This window comes from Lupinus angustifolius, unplaced genomic scaffold, assembly GCF_001865875.1.
Source record: "Lupinus angustifolius cultivar Tanjil unplaced genomic scaffold, LupAngTanjil_v1.0 Scaffold_415, whole genome shotgun sequence".
Lineage (NCBI taxonomy): Eukaryota > Viridiplantae > Streptophyta > Magnoliopsida > Fabales > Fabaceae > Lupinus > Lupinus angustifolius.
The window spans coordinates 91,019-108,988 of NW_017727825.1; the positions used below are offsets into that span (position 1 = coordinate 91,019).

A 17,970-nucleotide genomic window follows, 5' to 3' on the forward strand; every position below is an offset into this window, starting at 1 on the left:
GTCAAAAACTACATAAATGTTCATATGATTTTATTATCACCCCCTTTAGTTATGCCTTCATAAAATACTTAAAGAACAAATATAAACTCTACTTTATGAACAACGTAATAAAAACTCATAACTTTTTATCAAGTATGAGAAGAAGATGAAGAAGAGAAAATAAAAGACTACATTAGTTTGTATAGGGAATTTAGTGTAAAAATGAGAGAATGAGGTGAGGTATTTATAGGAGAGCCTCACCCTCATCAAATCAGAAAATTTAATGCAAAGTAAGTAGGTTTAGACTAGCATAGATGATGTGTCTAATTGTGGTGGAGTGAGAGGATTTGTTGAGTGATTTAGGGGCTTTTGGAAGCTTTTGCATTACTTGTGTAACAAGTAAGTGGCTCATGAAATGATGACTTCCAACTTTATTTATATGATGTAATTTCCTGATAAACGTCGTGCCCGAACATTTTCGGACGGAAATCTACAATCTTCCGATTTAGGACATTTGCCCGAAACGTCAAAACTTGAATTTCGAGGTGAAAAATATCTAGAGATGAGTTACGGACAAGCTTGGTATCTATTTTGACTAGAAATAATATTTCGAAGCCAATGGCGAAATCGAAATTTGATTCCGAGTTTTGGAACTCAAAAAATGGGCGAAAACTCGATAAAAAACCCGAAATCGTCACGGAAACTTTGATTCTAAAAAAATATTGCAAAATAGGGAAAGAAATAAAATCATAATACAAGACTAAAACTCAACTGATGTTTAGCATAAAACATTACTGATTAATTTCTTTAATTAATCCATCAATAATAATTACTTAATTAAAAGTGCTCTGAAAAACACGGTGTTACAATTGGCAGGGACCTTTATTAGGAGGTATCGTTTTTAAGAAGATCTCTGATTTTGAGAATGAGTCACTTGTAGCTGGTTTTTTAGTTCAGGAGATTAAAGAGGATGTTTGGAGTTGTGGCAGCAATAAGAGTCCTCGTCCCGATGGTTTTAACTTTCGTTTCATCAAGGAGTTTTGGAATTTGTTGCAAGGTGATGTGCTGAATATTTTCAAGGAATTCCACATAAATGGAAAAATTGTGGTTGGTGTCAATTCATCTTTTGTTTGTCTTATTCCTAAGAAGATGAATCATTTGTCCCTCAATGAATATAGACCTATTTCTTTGATTGGTTGTTTGTACAAGATTCTTTCTAAGGTTCTTGCTAATCGCTTGAAGCGGGTGATGGATAGAGTCATTTCTGACAATCATTCTGTATTTATCAAAGGGAGGCATATTCTTGACGATGTTTTGGTCCTTAATGAGATTGTGGATGATGCTCAGAGAAACATGAAGGAGTGTGCTATTTTTAAAATAGACTTTGCTAAGGTGTATGATTCTGTGAGCTGAAATTTCCTTGATCACATGATGGACAATTTGGGCTTTTACACCAAGTGGAGACATTGGATGATGGAGTGTGTGTCAACATCCTCTTTTTTTGTTATGGTCAATAGTAGTCCAACCGATAGAGTTAAAATGTCGCGCAGTATTCGTCAAGGTGATCCTTTATCCCCTTTCTTGTTCCTGATTGTTGTTGAGGGTCTTATAGGGCTTATGAAGTCAGCGGTTACTAATCACAAGTTTGAAGAGTATGAATTTGGTAAGAATAAAGTCGGGGTCAACCTTCTTCAATATGCTGATGATGCGGTTATTATTGGGAAGTCATATGTGCATAATGTTATAGCTATGAAGTATATTCTTAGACCTTTTGAAGCTTGCTCTGGTTTGAAGGTTAACTTTGGAAAATGCAACTTATCTGGTGTCAATATTCACCCCAGCTTTCTAGATGATAAGGCAGGGCTCTTAAACTGTAAAAGGGGTTTGTGGCCCATGAAGTTTTTGGGAATCCCGGTGGGTTCAAATCACAGAAGAAAGGAGGTGTGGAAAGATATGCTCTCCAACATGTCAAAAAGGTTAGCTTCTTAGGAAGGTCGGTATCTGTCTTTTGGTGGGCGTGTGGTACTGATTAACGGAGTATTAAACGCCTTACCGATTTATCTGCTTTCTTTCTTTAAGGCTCCGAAGAGTGTTATTAAGGAGATGTCTAGAATTCAGTGAGATTTCTTGTGGGGAGGGGTTGGAGTCCATAGGAAAATTCTATGGGTGAAGTGGGATACAGTTTGTTCGGGTCGTGAAAGAGGTGGTTTAGGGATCAAACATCTAGAATCTTTTAATTTGACTTTTCTTGGTAAGTGGAGATGGATGATGTTATCTGAGAGAGTATCTCTTTTGTCTAAAGTGTTAGAGTCTAAGTATGGGGCTCAGTCTGGTTTTGAATGGGGTGAGGTTGGCTCTAGGGGGTCCTTGGAGTTCCTTTGGTGGCGGGAGTTAAAAAGGGTTATGGGTGGGGCAGTCAGAGTTCAGGGAGGTTTTATTGGTGGTTTCAAAAAAGTGGTAGGGAATGGGAGGCATACTAGATTTTGGGAGGATTTTTCGGTGGGGGAAGGCTCTTTGAAGGAATATTTTGAGAGGATGTATAATTTGAGTTCATCAAAAGGGGTCTTACTAGGTCACTTAGGTTATTGGAGAGATGGGTTGTGGTAGTGGCAAGTACCTTGGAGGAGAGAGCCATTTGAGTGGGAAAAACTTTTGATTGATGATTTTTTTAAGCTTTTGAGTACTATAAAGATCAAGGAGGATGCATAATATAAGTGGATCTGGATGCATGACGCGTCTAGTTGTTATTCGGCCAAGTCAGCTTACTCTATGATTTGGGAAACGAACAATCCTATCATAAAGGATCATACTTTATGGAAGGTGATGTGGAAATCTTTGGCCCCAATGAAGATTCGTGCTTTAGCTTGGAGGATCTTTCTGGATAGGGTCCTATGTAAGTGGAATTTAGTCAAGAGGGGAGGTAATTTCGTTGGTAATGATCTTATGTGTGTTTGGTGTCAGACTCAACCAGAAATGACGAATCACCTTTTTTTCTTTCGTCCTTTCTCTTGTAGTTTTTGGTTGCTTCTCTATGGTTGGTTGGGTCTTGCTATGGTGTTACCTCCTACCGGAAAGTCTCACTTTTTGCCGATTAAAGGTAGATCTCAAAAAGAAGTTTGCTCAGTTATTTGGATGGCTGGAATTTGGTCTCTTTGGAAGCATTGAAATGACATTATTTTCAACAACAAAATTGTGTGTATGGAGGAGCTTCTAGATGTGACTAAGTTTAAGTCCTGGTTATGGATCAAAGGTCGTCACAAAGTTGCTCTCATGTCATGGTTTGAATGGTACTCCAATCCATTTTTATGTTTGGAATATTTTTGTTAGGAATTTTTTCTTAGTGGTTTTAGGGGTTATTGTTTTCGTTTTGGGTTTGGTTTTTTATTTATAACTGTATTTGTTTCTTTATTCCTTCTTGAATAAAATTTTTACTTATAAAAAAAAGGCTTCTTGCATCAATGAGTGCTTCAAGAATTTCATCTTGTGTGGCTCCAAGAGATTTCAAAACAATATCAATGTTCCATTGGGGGATTTTCGATTGATGGGGACATAACCGAAGAGAGCTTCTATAAGATCTTGAATCAACACGGAAGGAACCACCATCAGTTATGGAGGTACTGATGCACATAAGACTAGAGAATCTACTGGTGATGATGCTCAAAAGACCAAAGAGAAGGTCCAAGACATTACATCAGAGAGCACAAGAGGCAAAGGAGAAGGTGAATGAAGAAGCCAAAGCTAATTTGGTGAATACTTCAGGAGGAACATTTCATGAATATGCTAAAAGATGATATCAATATTAAGAAGAAATTGAGATGTATGACAACCTTTTTTGAATTATTCTTACACTTTGCCATCTTAAAGAAAGAAAGCCAGAGAGAGGCTCTTATTGCGTTTTTGTTTACTTCTTTTTCTTGGGATAATAGCAGTGTAAGAATATTTATGTAGAAGAATGTCATTTTGAAGAAGAAAGAATAAGGCAAAACCATAACATAGAAGTAGAAGATGCATATAGGCTACACCATAAACTTCAACAAAGTTTATTGGTTCATCATCTTGGTCTACTTGGATAATAATGATGAAAGAAAAGAGGAAAGGATAAAGGTACAAGCAAAAGCTATCAAATGCATAATTAATTATGGCTCTGATACCATATTATGAATTGAAAAATCACTTCATTCTCATTGATTCATTTACAAAGAAGACTATAAGTGCTATATATATTGAGGCATATTGCCTTGTAAAAATAGAAAAGTAACTAAGTGACAAACAAACTCTAACTAATTCTCCTAGCTTTAAATATCAAGCTATTACAAATATATTAACCAATTAATCTTCTCTGCTACTCTATACTAAGCTACCATCATAGTTACAATAGTTTATATTAATTGTTTAAATATTGTAAAGTCTTCCAAATGATAAGTTCCATATTATTAGAAAAGTGATATCCTATTAATTAATGATTATCCTTAAAATATTCCTAGTGATGTATATATTATAGTTAATAAGAACAAATATATTGAGACAAAGATGTTAAAAACTGATGATTGTATCTCACCAGCCATGGGTATGAAATATCAAGTCTTCACGTAGATACATATTAGAAGTTGATTTCCCATGATAATACAACTTGAATTGTTATGTAAGTTTGTGTTATTCTTACGATTCTTATAGTAATAATGGTGTATGTAATTTTCCAACATGAAGTCATTAGGGTTCCTAACATCATGCAACTAAATGTTGTCTTGAATATAGTGATTATAAAGATTGTACTTAGACATGTGATGAGTCATGTATATAGATGTGACTGATATAAATAAGAGTAACTTTCTTCTAAATAAAATCAGCTATATTATTAGGTACCTTGGTTGAGTGAGTCACTAAAATACCCCGCCATAATCAAGTGTGTTAAGATGAGATTCTCGTAATGACAATAATTAAGTCATTCTCAAAACAATTTCGATGGAACGTGTACTTTATTAACTTAAAATTTAGTATTTTGCATCATACTCATAACTCTATCATAGACTTACCCCTTCATAATAACTACTTCACAATGTGTGGATTTTATAACTACTTATAGTTACATGGTAAATCTACGTCGTGGGTTAACATAACATTCAATGGTAGTTTTGGATTTTTGAAATTTTTGTGTATTTTTCTTTACTTTACTTTTTCTATTATACTTTTATTGAATATTTGGTTTCGCAATTGAAAGACAAAAAATTTCCCCAAAAACTTGAAATTTTAGTTTTTGATGAAGTTTGTTATTCTTTGAATTAGTCAACAAACTATTAAGGTGGTTTGAATGGATGAGAACCTATATTTAAAAAAAAAAAAAAAGAAACTTGTAGTATTTGAAAGCTACTTGTTATTTAGAAAATGAAAGTGATCTCTAATATTTTGTTAATCAATTTTCTCATTCAAAATATTTAAAAAATAAATTATTTTTATTTCCAACTTATTATGCTTTTCGAAATTTAGCTAGTTCCAAAACTAAATTTATCAAACAACATATGAACCAGTCCAAACTTTTACCAACCTTCAAAGTTTCACCACTACTAGCTAACAATTGCAAATTAGTTTTAAAACTAATGAATGAGATGATGAATATGGAGAAATGAATTTAGTGCATCCCAGAAGCTGGAAGGAAGAGAGAGAAAAGAAAAAAGGATTCCAATAAGAAAGAATCTTATTTTATTTAACCAAAAAAACATTTTACTTAATTTATATTCTATAATAATAAAAAGTATCCCTTTTCGAACCTGTTTGGATTATTTGACTGAAAAATAATAATTTGAGTTGCTAGTACTGATTTGGTGCTCGGAAAGGTGAGTATCTAATTGTCACGAGTACTTTACAAACATATCTCCTATTATAATAAGAAGTAGTTGATTCCTTAAAAAAATAAATTAAGTTATAAATTTATATCTCCTATTATAAGAAGCAGTTGATTGCGTAAAAAAATATATATATTGAAGTTATAAATTGAAGTTAATCAAATGTTTCCTAATACTACAAGAGATTTTCTATCCAAAATGAAAGTGTATATATATATATATATATATATATATGAATTGATTGAAAAATATATTGAAGTTATATATTAAAGTGAATCGAAATAATATTAAAAAAATATTAATCTAATAGTGTAAGGTCTTGTTATATCTTAGGATAAGTAAAATATTAAGAGTTCGATTCCTTATAGAGAGACTTATTGGGATAGACAGTCATGCACCTCGAAAAGAATTAGTTCATTATCCACATAGTGATGGATATCCTTGGTTTTACAATTTTCTGATAGTATCAGTCTATGTTTGGGAGTGAGAGTTTAGAGGGGAAGAAAAAAAAATGATGACTTTGAAAAACTTTCCCCTTGTTTGGGAGTTGGATGAAGGAGATTGAGAGGTTTTGGAGGGTCTCTCAAACCCTCCAAAATCCTTCACGTGTCTATTTTTAAAGTTTGTCCAATTCGAAGTTTTCTGGAGATAAAATGTCAAAATAACTAAATATTTTTAGTATATTATATAATTATACATTATTGTCCATTTTTTATTATTAATTATATTTTAAAAAAAAATAAAAAATATTCTTACATTATCATTAATTTACTATTCTCTTCTAAGTTTTGTACTATCAAACAATGACAATGTTTCCTTATTTTTTCTCGTTCTTTCATCCTTTCATAACCTTTTGATCCAATTATTCCATTTTCTCATCACTCCCAAACAAAATCTAAGGGTATCCTTAAGATAAAAAATCTCTTTCAGAATGCGTGATTGGTCATAAGAATTGAAACTTTAATTTTTGTTAGAGACTTACAATCTTACACTATTAGATCAATACTCTTAAAATCATCACAACAATTTATTGGCACATAAGATGGCTCGGAATACTTGGCACATAAGATGGCTCGGAGTACTTGGGACACTTCCACGTTCCCACTCTCTCTTTGCTTCTTTCTCTTTTTCCTCTCTCACTTTTGCCAATTCTCTCTCTAGGGTTTCATTTCCAGATTCCACTTTCAATATTCGCATAAGAGGTATAATATCTTCTTGATTCGTCTCCAAACCTTTACTTATTCCAGATTCGGATCAAATCTTCAATTATTCCTTTTTAATGCATTTTTTGATCCGATCCATTTCATCATGGATTCAAATTCAAACATGTTTTCATTCTCGTGTTTTTAATTGTTATTTCTAGTTTTGCTTTTTTGGTTTTTTTGTTGAAATCAGTTTATAAGGGTTTTATATTAAATGAATTTCAGAAGAGCGTATTAATTGTACATTTATATTGTTTAATAATGGTTATGAATTGTGATTACGTTTTAGAACAATTTATTGGTTTGAATGTATGTGATTTATTTGTGAATGAGTGTATTTCTTTTTTATGTTTTCCCCTTATTGAGTTTAATTGTTGTAAGAGGGCTGTTGCTTACTCACGAGGTCATGTGTTCAAATTCCGGTGGCTGGGTAAAGCTACTTACAAATATCGTATCTTACTAGGTGGTAGCATCATGCATTGGGACACTTTTTTTAGTTTAATTGTTGTGATTTGAGGATCTTTGGTATGATGTAGTTTTTTCCTGTGTGAATTGCTAGGTTTTTCAGTTAGATGGTATGCAGCAGTTGTGTAAGGTCTTTGGTTGTTCAAGCTGGAATCTTTGCCAAAAGAGTGGAAATCAACAGCATTGGAGGGAGGAGTTTGCAACAAGTTTCTAGAATATCTTATTGGTCTGGTCGTGAATTTAAGAAAATTATAGGGATGATGGTTGATACGGATTCTATGTCATCGAGGGATGGACCTCTTCTTGATAATATGATGACAAAGAAAGGTGACGATGGTCAGTTTGCCAGCGGAGGATGGAAAAGGTGAAATGTTATTCTACAACCTGCTTCCACTTTGTATTGACGTTGAGATGTATATTTTTTATGATGACTTCGGATTGAAATATTTACTGTTCAGCAGCCTCTAACTTGGTTTGTTGTAAGATTATGGATTCGGAAAGAATAAGTTTAATTAGAGATGGTTTTGGAAGAACCAGTTTTATGTTTGGGGTTGTTGTCTGGAAGCGCTTTTGGGATTGCTTTTGTTAGGGTATTGTAAGGAAATTACTCTTTACTAGTGTCATCTCACAGAAAATGTTATTAACTATTTTAGTTTATATAAGATAACAATTTTGAAAACAGCAGCGTATTTAATTATTCACTGCCAGAGTAATCTTTTGCTGATCTTGTCAAGGCAAGAAGCAGCTTGGCCATTTGAAGCACTATTTGCAAAATGGAATTTAAAAGACAGTAAAACATACCAAAGTCACTGATTGAGTAGTTTTATGTGAGAGGGAGTGTTTTTGGGTGGCTGCAGTTTAATCTCAGTAAAACACACAATGGTTGGCCACTTTCACGTTAAATTAGGGAGTTAAACTAATAATATCTCTTCTTCGAATCCTTGTACTTTTCTTAGCTGAGTCCATCTATATTCATCCATACCCAGATCAAATGGATATGAAATTGAATTATGGCTTGCACTGTAAGAATGGCTTTAATCACTTGCACATGAAATGATGAATGGAGTTAAATTCATACCATTTCTTCTAATGTTCGCAATTTCCTTTGTTGAAAATCCATCTTTATTCATCCATACTAAGACCAATGGATGTAAACTTTAACTCGGGCTTGCATTGGAGGAATAATCTTAATGAGTTATTTAATTGCCTTTAAGTGGCTGGATTTGGTGTTCTGATTCATGCTTTTGCCTATCTTTGTTGTCATTATATGATATTTATTTCATCGAATTTTAATTTGCAGTGAGGATCGAAAACTTGGCTGCGGGTATTCAAGTTTTAGGGGGAAGAGAGTGACAATGGAAGATTTTTATGATATTAAGACATTAAAGATTGGTGGTAGATCAATATGTTTATTTGGAATATTTGATGGTAAGATTTCCCAGTGTCATTACTTGCTCGGAAGAAAGAGAGTTCGTTGGTCTCAATGATCATACATGATCAGCTGTTATAGATGTGGTGATATGTCTAAATCAATTTTTAAATTTCCTACAGGTCATGGTGGTTCTCGTGCTGCTGAGTATTTGAAGGACCATCTCTTTGATAATCTCATGAAGCATCCAATGTTTTTGACAGATGCCAAATTGGCTCTTAGTGTGTTCACTTTCTCTCATCCATTTTCATGAATGTCTTGTAGTAATCATTGTTTATTATTTATTGGTGCTTTCTTTTGTGGTCCAATATTGTTGAAAGTGTTTGAGCACACATCAAGATATGTTCTATTTTCTGATGGGATCTGATGCCAGATTTCTGCATAGAATGCTTTTTTATTTTGATTGTCTGCTTTATTTTGTTGCAATTATAGTAACTTCAGTAAGCTTCTAGGTGAAACATATCAACAGACCGATGCTGATTTTCTGAATTCTGAGAAGGATACATTCCGGGATGATGGGTCCACAGCTTCAACAGCAATTTTGGTTGATAACCATCTTTATGTAGCTAATGTTGGAGACTCTAGGACTATAATATCGAAAGCTGGTAAAGGTAATATATAGATGACCAACTGTTACCATTTTTAAACTTATAGGTACTATTAATGAACTCATTTTATTTATTTAGGTACAAGTCCCAATGTCCTTTATATTTTCTCACATAATATTTCATACAAGTATTAGTACATTTTTTTACTTTACAAAAAATAGTTACCCAAAAATGATTGGTCACTATTGAAGTGGACTATGTCCCCAGGCAAACTTTACCTCTGGGGTCTCTAATCTTGGACCTCCACTTTAGAGAGAGCTTTACCTAACCACGACTCCGTCATTGAGGGTTAGTGTCAGAAACTTAGAACTATGCCTATGCGGATACCTGGGAAAAAAGACCAAAAGATGTTTTCATATCTTAATGATCTGATTAAGCTAGTAAATATAGGGGATTTGTGGAAAATAAAGTATTTATATTAGTGTGATATCAAATTCTTAAACTAATTGTTTCCCTTTGGCAGCAATTGCTCTCTCTGAGGATCATAAACCAAATAGAAGCGATGAACGGAAGAGAATTGAGAATGCTGGGGGTGTTGTCATGTGGGCAGGTGAGATATTATATTTCAGGCATGATACACTCTGTGGGTGGGTCAGTATATTATTGGGATTTTCATCTAGTTATCTTTCACTAGAGTTGAGATTGAAGTAATTGGTTTGATTTCGGAAGCTTGTGCTGAGTCTGTTAACTCTCTTATAATCTTACATGAGTATGTGGAAACTTATGTAAGTTCATTGATCCGATCCTTTTATTAAATTTTCTTTTGCAAGTATCGAACAACAGATGTCTTTAAGCACATCAGTATGTGTTACTGGCTTGTGGACAGTGATAAAGTAGATGCCCTTTGGGTTTCATGATGAGTATACATATGCATTACATATTCCATGTGTTACTGACTGGATGACAATAGATTGGTGTATTCAAGTAGTATCTAAGTTCTCAATGTATACTAAGTTGGAAAACAATGCTTCATAGCTTCACCTTAAAGCAAGGTCATCCATCCAAGCGATCGAATTTGATGATGAAATGGAATGACTAGTTTGCATAGGTGACATTTACACATGTTTATTTGCTGTTCAGGTACATGGAGGGTAGGAGGGGTGCTAGCAATGTCTCGTGCCTTCGGCAATCGCATGTTGAAGCCATTTGTTGTAGCAGAACCTGAGATCCAGGTGATCCCTGCTTACCTTACCTTGTACAATCTCAGTTAAGGGTTCTAATAGTTGCCGTGATGATTCATTCTAGTAATTGTTTCCATTTCATGGATGCCAAATCGTGATAGTCAGCGACTTTCTAGATTTACAAAGGAATAGCCCAGTTTCAGTTAGTGACATTCAATGAGAACAGCTATAGTGGGTCTTGACCAAATTTTTTGAAGGAGTCAAACTAATTACTCAAATTATTTACGGACCCACTTGAATTTAGCAAAATCATTTAAAACAATCTTTTGAAGTTCTCGCACATGTTATTGATGCTGAAGTTATATAACTAATATAAGTTGATTAATTACTTAGTTTATTTATGAACCCACCAATAAGGCATTTTCTGACTATTAGGATGCTGATTTCTTTTTATCGTATTGTTTATTAGCAATAAAAATGCATAAAATTGTGGTAAATATGGTAACATCTAGGGAAAGAAGGGCAGTTCAGTGCATGAGACTCTCAACCTTACTTCATCATGTAGAGAGGCTAATTCTGGTACTAGAACCCATGACTATCAAATCATAAAGCAGCATTCTTGTTTCTTTTACCAGCCATTTTGCCGATGCTCACCCTCTACTAACATTTAGAAAATGGAAAAAGAGTTATAGATAAAATTTGATAATTACTGTCTATAATTATAGTGGGGTTGATGGTGAGGAGGGTTCCATGTTAAAAGAAGCAAGAGAAAGGATCCCACATGTCTCTCAGACTCTCTCTGAGAATAACCCAGCTGCAGCTAGTGAAAGGAGAAAAAATCCCCATTAATGCCTTTTTAAGTCATTGTGTATGGTCGTCCAGTTATGCATGAGCTGAAATTAGAAGGTTTAGTAGGCAAGGAAGAGAGAGAAGCAATACTCGGAGTAAAATTATATCGATATGGTATTTAGAAAATAGAAATACAATCATAAAGCACTAAAACCTATTTATACTAAGAATTAGGTCATGTACTGGTGTAGTAGTAGTACTACTGCTAGTTCTAGCCAAATATTAATACAATAGGACTCCTTACCATAATCGAATGGGGAAGTTAATGTATCATTCACTCAACATGTAAAGTTAATCCAATGTTCCCTTTTAGTTAATTGAAAGAAGTTAATGTATCATTCACTTAAATCACTAAAAGCCTGTGTATAGACTAATTTATCTAATCGAATTATCTTAATAGGCTTAGACTTTAGCATGGGCTAGTAACGTTAGAATGTATTTATATTTTCTTGGAGTCATGTGATTTTAAGACATTTTGTCGAAGCCAGAGAAAAAATTTGACAACATTTGAGGATGTTCCCTAGAAGATATGCATCTGCCAAACGTGCAACATACATTGTGTCTAGCAACATCAGGCTTTGTGTTTCCCAGTGTAGCAAGATAGTGCTTAGACTGTCTATTTTCCTTTCACAATGGCATGAAAATGCTTTGCAGGCCTTCATTTATATTTTTGGTTGAACACTTCTGGGATATAGATCACCTCACCTGTTAACAGTTGCATGTTAAAGTGATGAGTCAGAATATGTTGAAAATGTAATTTATTACCTCATTTATTTTCAGGACCAAGTGATAGATGAACAAATTGAGCTACTTATTCTTGCAAGTGATGGACTATGGGATGTAGTACAAAATGACGTAAGCTTTGACTTCCTTCCTCTTAATCATGCATCTTATTGCAATTGCAGTCAATTGTACATACTTGATGCCTATATCCATTTCTAATCAGGTAGGAATTGATTATCCTCCCCAAGGCTTAGTTTATAAAGCTAGTAAAAGAAACAAGAAAAAGAATATGCATAAAGGTGTCTGTTTCAGCCGGTGAAATGATGTCATCCTTAGCCAGGGACTTTCATGAATTCCCATGTCTTCAAAAGAATAGTGTCTAGTGGAAGAGAGAATTTTACCATAAAGTAGCATATAACATGGAAGGGAAATGAAAACCAAATTGGGGTTTTGGAAATCTGGTGAGTGACCGTCTGCTTTTGGCCTCTACTATTTTGGCCTTTTAGAAATGGAGCATAGATATTTTAGAAAATTGAGCTGTAGGGTTCTTTCTTGCTATCTGAAACTTCATTAGTTTAATGGATGTTGATTGTCATAGCTAATAACGACTGTAAGAAGTAATTTCTTTTATTCTTAGTGACATTATTTTACTCCTTTGTATTCTCCAGTGTGTTCAGTGCTGTGTTTATCGTTCTGTTTGGTACAACATATTTACTCACATCTGATATCCTTTGTTCAGATTTCAGTGTGTTTATTGATCTGTTTAATATACGTTTCTACTCATCTGTTCAGGATGCTGTTTCTCTTGCCTGTACTGAAGAGGAGCCAGAGGCAGCTGCTCGTAAGTTAACAGAAGCTGCATTTGCTCGTGGCAGTGCAGATAACATAACATGCATTGTGGTGCGCTTCCATCATGAAAAAGCAGACCTCACTAATCCTGAAAAAGCAGACATGGCTAATCCTGACAAAGCAGACCTCGCTAATCCTGACAAAGCAGAATCAGCTAGCGTCGAGCATGAGTAGGCAAAATGAAAACACAACATGCATGCTTTAGATATATTCGCGGTAAGTTGAATCGCCATACCGGGAAGAACACATGCATGATGGCTCATTATGATGTCAATAAGCCATTTGTTTAGTCATTAGTTTTGTAATCTAAGTCACTCTTGTAGTGTGATTTTGAATTCATGTTCTTACAAAAACTGATTTCAGCATTTGTCCATATATATTTAACTGTTTGTAGAGGCATCAATTTGGTAATTTTGTTTTGATATAATAAATGCAACATGAATTTTATTCAGGTGATTGAAGTTCTTTGAATTGCATAATGCCACCTTGAGGTGGATCAATTAGTGGTATACGTTTTCTATTGTCTAGTCATCATCTTATGTGTCAGTATATTTTTATCTTTATTAGGCTTTAAATATTTTTACTGTACACAAGTATAGCTATAACGATTCTTTTGTAAATTTAAAAAAATAATAATTGTACAATTGTTTTTGTCATTAAAATGTAATTTTGGTCCATTAAGTTTCTCAATGTGATCTTAGTCCCCTTGGTTTTTTATGAATTTTTTTTCCCAACTTGACACGATATATGTTATTATCCACAAGTATAAAGTGTAACATTTGCTTTCTCCTTCGTAGGGATGAACTCAACAATTTTGTTAGTTTGACCCAAATTCTTGTGTTAAGAAAGATGAATAAGTTTCTCATTGTGGCTTATTATTAGGAGTTTTTTTGTGCTACTAATGTATTTCCCCACTTTTTTGGGTAAGAAATTAATCTTTTTTGAGATGTATCCTCCCAACAATTGTCACTTCCAGGAATCGAATCCTTGACTTTTTTGATCTTTCTAAGGAGCTGCTGGAACCTTACACCACTAGACTAACACCTTATTGGTATATTATTAGGAGTGTTTGATCAAATTAGATTATTTTCTCATTTAACTTCTTTTTTATTCAAATTAGTTCTTTAGTTGTTCTCTTTCCAAATTGATCCTTTATTTTTTTAAGAACATTTTAACTTGGGCGTAATGGTTTATTGTATTTGGTTATGGAAAAATTAAGTTTCTTTTTCAATAGAAGCAAATGGGAGAAGGGGATTCTTGAGACTTGTTTGATGCTTAGAATTTAGCATCAAGAAGTTTGTTGACTTGTTCTATTAATATGGTGTAATAACATGATTAAAATATTATTACCTAATAGATTAATGTTTTCAGTGAAATAGTTCATGAAAGAGCAATTTTTCTAAAAAAATTCAAGAGATTTAATTTGGAAAGCACACATTTTGAATTAACACAGGTTTAGTTTCATAGAAGATAGATCATATCAATTAAATTAAACTCAATTAACAGAGGAAATCATAAACAAATGTGTTCTAACTTTAATAGTACTAACTGCTAATCTTCTCATCAGCATCTATTAGCATACACTTTGGGGTTAGTTAAATTTCCTATCAATTCGATTTATAAGAAGTTAGTTGGTTAGTAAGTTTTCATTCTGGTACAAGGTTTAGTAATAGTTGGTTAAGGCTTTGTTGTATCCATATATATAGATGGTAATCTTAATGTTCCATCAGTTGTAGATCCCTTAAATGAAGTATAATAGAGATGCAATACCATGTTTATGTCATGGATTCAAAGTTCTATTTCAGAATCAATAGCAAACTCGATTTTGTGGATAGATAGAGCTTCTCAAGCTTGGAGATACATACATGAGATATTCTCACAATGAGACCTTATTCTGTAATAGCTTGGGGATCATAATGAAGAAGTTTATATGACTTTGCCTCTGGGAATTTCAGCAACTTCTCCTTCTAAGGTTTGTAAATTATATAAATTATTATATGATTTAAAACAAGCCGGTCGACAATGGTATTCCAAATTATCCTCTTCACTTTTGACTCGGTTAGAAACATTATTGCAACCTGGAACAAATACATGCAACATGAAAACTTTAAAGGCTTACGCTTTCATGTGTTGGCTTCCCACCCAATTCAATTTCCTTGTTGAGTCGATATTAATAAAGTAAGCATAAAACATTTTAACCTCCTTAAAGAATTTAAGAGCTTAAAAATTGCATTGAAAGGCCATTTTGGGGTGTACTTACCAAAAATGTTTATAAGCAACATGCTAGAGTTGCTTTATTCCCAACTAAGGGTTTGAAGAATCTAGGAAGGACACTAACAAACATAAAAGGAAAATACAGGCTTGACCCAATAATTTTATGACTGCAAAATGAAAAGAAAAAAATAGTTACATTATTATCTGATCACATGATGTCTAATATGAGTTAGCCCAAATTATTTTATGAACACTTTACATCAAAAATTTAATTAATCTTAAGTTGTTTATGACGAGTGAACTTAGTGTCTGGTGCAATTTATAAAGATAAATTCTTATTTTATTTGATCATCAAGTATCATTTTTCTACAAAGTTAAAGAGTTAACTAGATGACCTAAAAAACCAATGATGTAAAAACTGTACCGTACCAGCCGGTTCGATCGGAAAACCGACGAATCAAACTCCTAACCGATACGGTACAGATGTTGAATCGGTCAAGTATCAAAATCGGCCAAAAATTGGTCAAAATCGGTCAAAACTAGTAAACCGGCGGTATTTGATTAAACCGGTCATTTTATACACATATTTTTTTTAAAAAAAAAACTTCAAACTTAAAAACCCATTACAAAGTGACCCATCTTTCCAACTTTTTTTCAACACTTCAAGGCACATGCTTCCAATGCATACTTAGATTACACATTTTGGTTCCTAACATTCGTGTGTAATCTCAGTGACATTTGTATAATCTTGGAGTATTGTCTAAAGATAGGATTTGGTGCAAATATAATCTCAATATGAGACAACTTTGACTTATTGGTGTTAAATGTTAAAACTCCAAATTTATTTGTTTTGTAGAGTGAGTTGTGAACTTGTATCATTTATTTATATTTTGTGGTTGTTAAGTGATACTTTTGGAGTAATATATGATTTATAATTTAGACTTTAAATTTGTTAAAGACTTAAAGTTGTTTGTTTATGTGAATTTTGAATAGATTATGAATACGGATTATAAATTTGAGTATCTACCTATTTGGAAATTTTTTTGTTATAGGTTTATATATATATATATATAAGCAGGTATGCCCGGTTTAACCAACATGTGGTTTAATTATTGAACCACTAGTTAAACCATTGTACCACTATATCAGTACTTGACCGGTTTGATAACTGGTACAGTTTTAACAACATTGTAAAAATCAACCTCACCAAGACGGAAAGCCAACCTTCAACATATAAACCAACACATGTCAATGATATTCTTCAATCATATGTGACATCGACACAATAAGTGCACACATAACTTGTCGGTGAAGTATGTTTGTCTAGAAGACACACGTGTTGTATAAGGTTGAGTCTAAGTATTAATCCTCTAAGTTTTTATGACTCCAAATAGATTAAGTTAAAATGTTTGAACATTCTACTTTTCTACTTTAAGTGTGTAGTTAATCATACAAATTCTACAACATATTTAATCCAGAGAATGTAAATATCAAAAATCATATGTGTTCAAGCTCGTCTGTGTTCATGACCTTATGTATTTAAGACTTGTATGTGTTAAGATCTGTACGTGTTCAAGACCAAGACCGGTCTGTATTCAAGACCCGTCTAAACTCAAGATTCTTTTGCATACAAGATATTTTTGTAGCCCAGTCGACATTTATGAACAATAATGCTTCTTTCATAAAAATATACTTTTAATGGTAAGATTTCAAGTCCACAACTAGAGAAGAATGAAGGATTGTAGTTGAATCAAGAAGGAATAAAATAATATCTCTAAAAACATGATTTGAATATAAAAAAAGCAAAAATAATTATTCATAGGGAAAAATCATTCTAACCATACACTTTTGCAGCAAGTAAAAAGTAATTTATTATTACAAAAAGAAATTGCACAATACAAACTATAAAAGAAGATTGGTGGTTAAAACTTTGTAAGACTGCTACATTCCCGCTTGTAACACCGCGAATTTTACGATTTTGAATTATAAGATTTTACTAATATTTTTATTAATTATATATTCGAAAATGAATTTCTGGGAATTTTTGGTAAAGAATTAGACGAAACTCTAGTTGAGTTTTAGTCTTGAAATTTTATTTCCTATTTTGTGGTAAATTTTGGTAATTTTTGGAGACAGTCGGTTCTGGACCACTGTCGGCGCTGAATCCGTCCGGTACTGCTCAAAAAATGTCTTTTTGAGTTTCGTAACTCGGAATCGAATTCCGATTGCGCCGTTGGATTCGTAATTTAATTTTGAGTCAATATAGACCCTGAATACACCCATACCTATTTTCTAAATATTTTTCACTCGGAATACCGAAATCCAAAATTCTAATCGGATATTAGGATCTGCCGATTTATAATACCCGATCGAGTATTGGCTGATAATACTCGGGCATGTTTATCGCACGTGTCCACAATGTGATCATTTTGCATTGGGATGTGAGAGTTGACTTCCATAAAGCAAATCTCCCATCACTTTCTCAAATATCTCATGATCTCATTAGCCACCCTAGGGATTTTTTGATGATTGCCTAGAGGGATTTCCCTCTCTCCTTAGACCCTCACACTCTACACTTCACTCACTCACTTTTGCATTTTCAAAGAGAAGGTAAATCTCACTTCATTTTCTCTCATTTTCTCCTTTCTTCTTCCATCTTCAATCCTTGATCTCTCAACATTCAACCAATGG

At 33.4% G+C, this 17,970-nt stretch overlaps 2 protein-coding genes and 1 long non-coding RNA gene across 5 annotated transcripts; 2 read left to right on the forward strand and 1 right to left on the reverse strand.

The window, feature by feature from the left end:
• The first annotated feature begins 1,518 nt into the window (after nt 1–1,518).
• LOC109341236 lies at nt 1,519–2,586 on the forward strand. Its single transcript, XM_019579091.1, has 2 exons — nt 1,519–1,955; nt 2,241–2,586. The coding sequence occupies exons 1-2, from the start codon at nt 1,519–1,521 to the stop codon at nt 2,584–2,586; spliced, it is 783 nt and encodes a 260-aa protein (XP_019434636.1).
• Nucleotides 2,587–4,254: 1,668 nt separating this feature from the next.
• Nucleotides 4,255–11,107, reverse strand: LOC109341245. The gene is made up of 3 exons (XR_002106920.1): nt 10,888–11,107; nt 10,102–10,104; nt 4,255–4,265 (listed from the first exon to the last, which is right to left on the reverse strand). It is a non-coding gene; the product is annotated as an uncharacterized LOC109341245 (long non-coding RNA).
• LOC109341244 (probable protein phosphatase 2C 76) lies at nt 5,856–13,476 on the forward strand. 3 transcript variants are annotated; one of them, XM_019579100.1, is made up of 9 exons: nt 5,856–5,866; nt 7,581–7,850; nt 8,787–8,914; nt 9,038–9,136; nt 9,368–9,526; nt 9,987–10,073; nt 10,604–10,695; nt 12,274–12,348; nt 13,009–13,476. In XM_019579100.1, exons 2-9 carry the CDS (start codon nt 7,594–7,596, stop codon nt 13,237–13,239), a joined length of 1,128 nt encoding a protein of 375 aa, XP_019434645.1. In that variant the 5' UTR covers nt 5,856–5,866; nt 7,581–7,593; the 3' UTR covers nt 13,240–13,476. The 3 variants fall into 3 exon arrangements, with proteins under 3 accessions (XP_019434645.1, XP_019434644.1, XP_019434643.1); XM_019579099.1 differs by lacking the exon at nt 5,856–5,866 and adding an exon at nt 6,874–7,018 and having other exon boundaries at nt 7,579–7,850; XM_019579098.1 differs by lacking the exon at nt 5,856–5,866 and adding an exon at nt 6,875–7,021.
• Nucleotides 13,477–17,970: the final 4,494 nt, after the last annotated feature.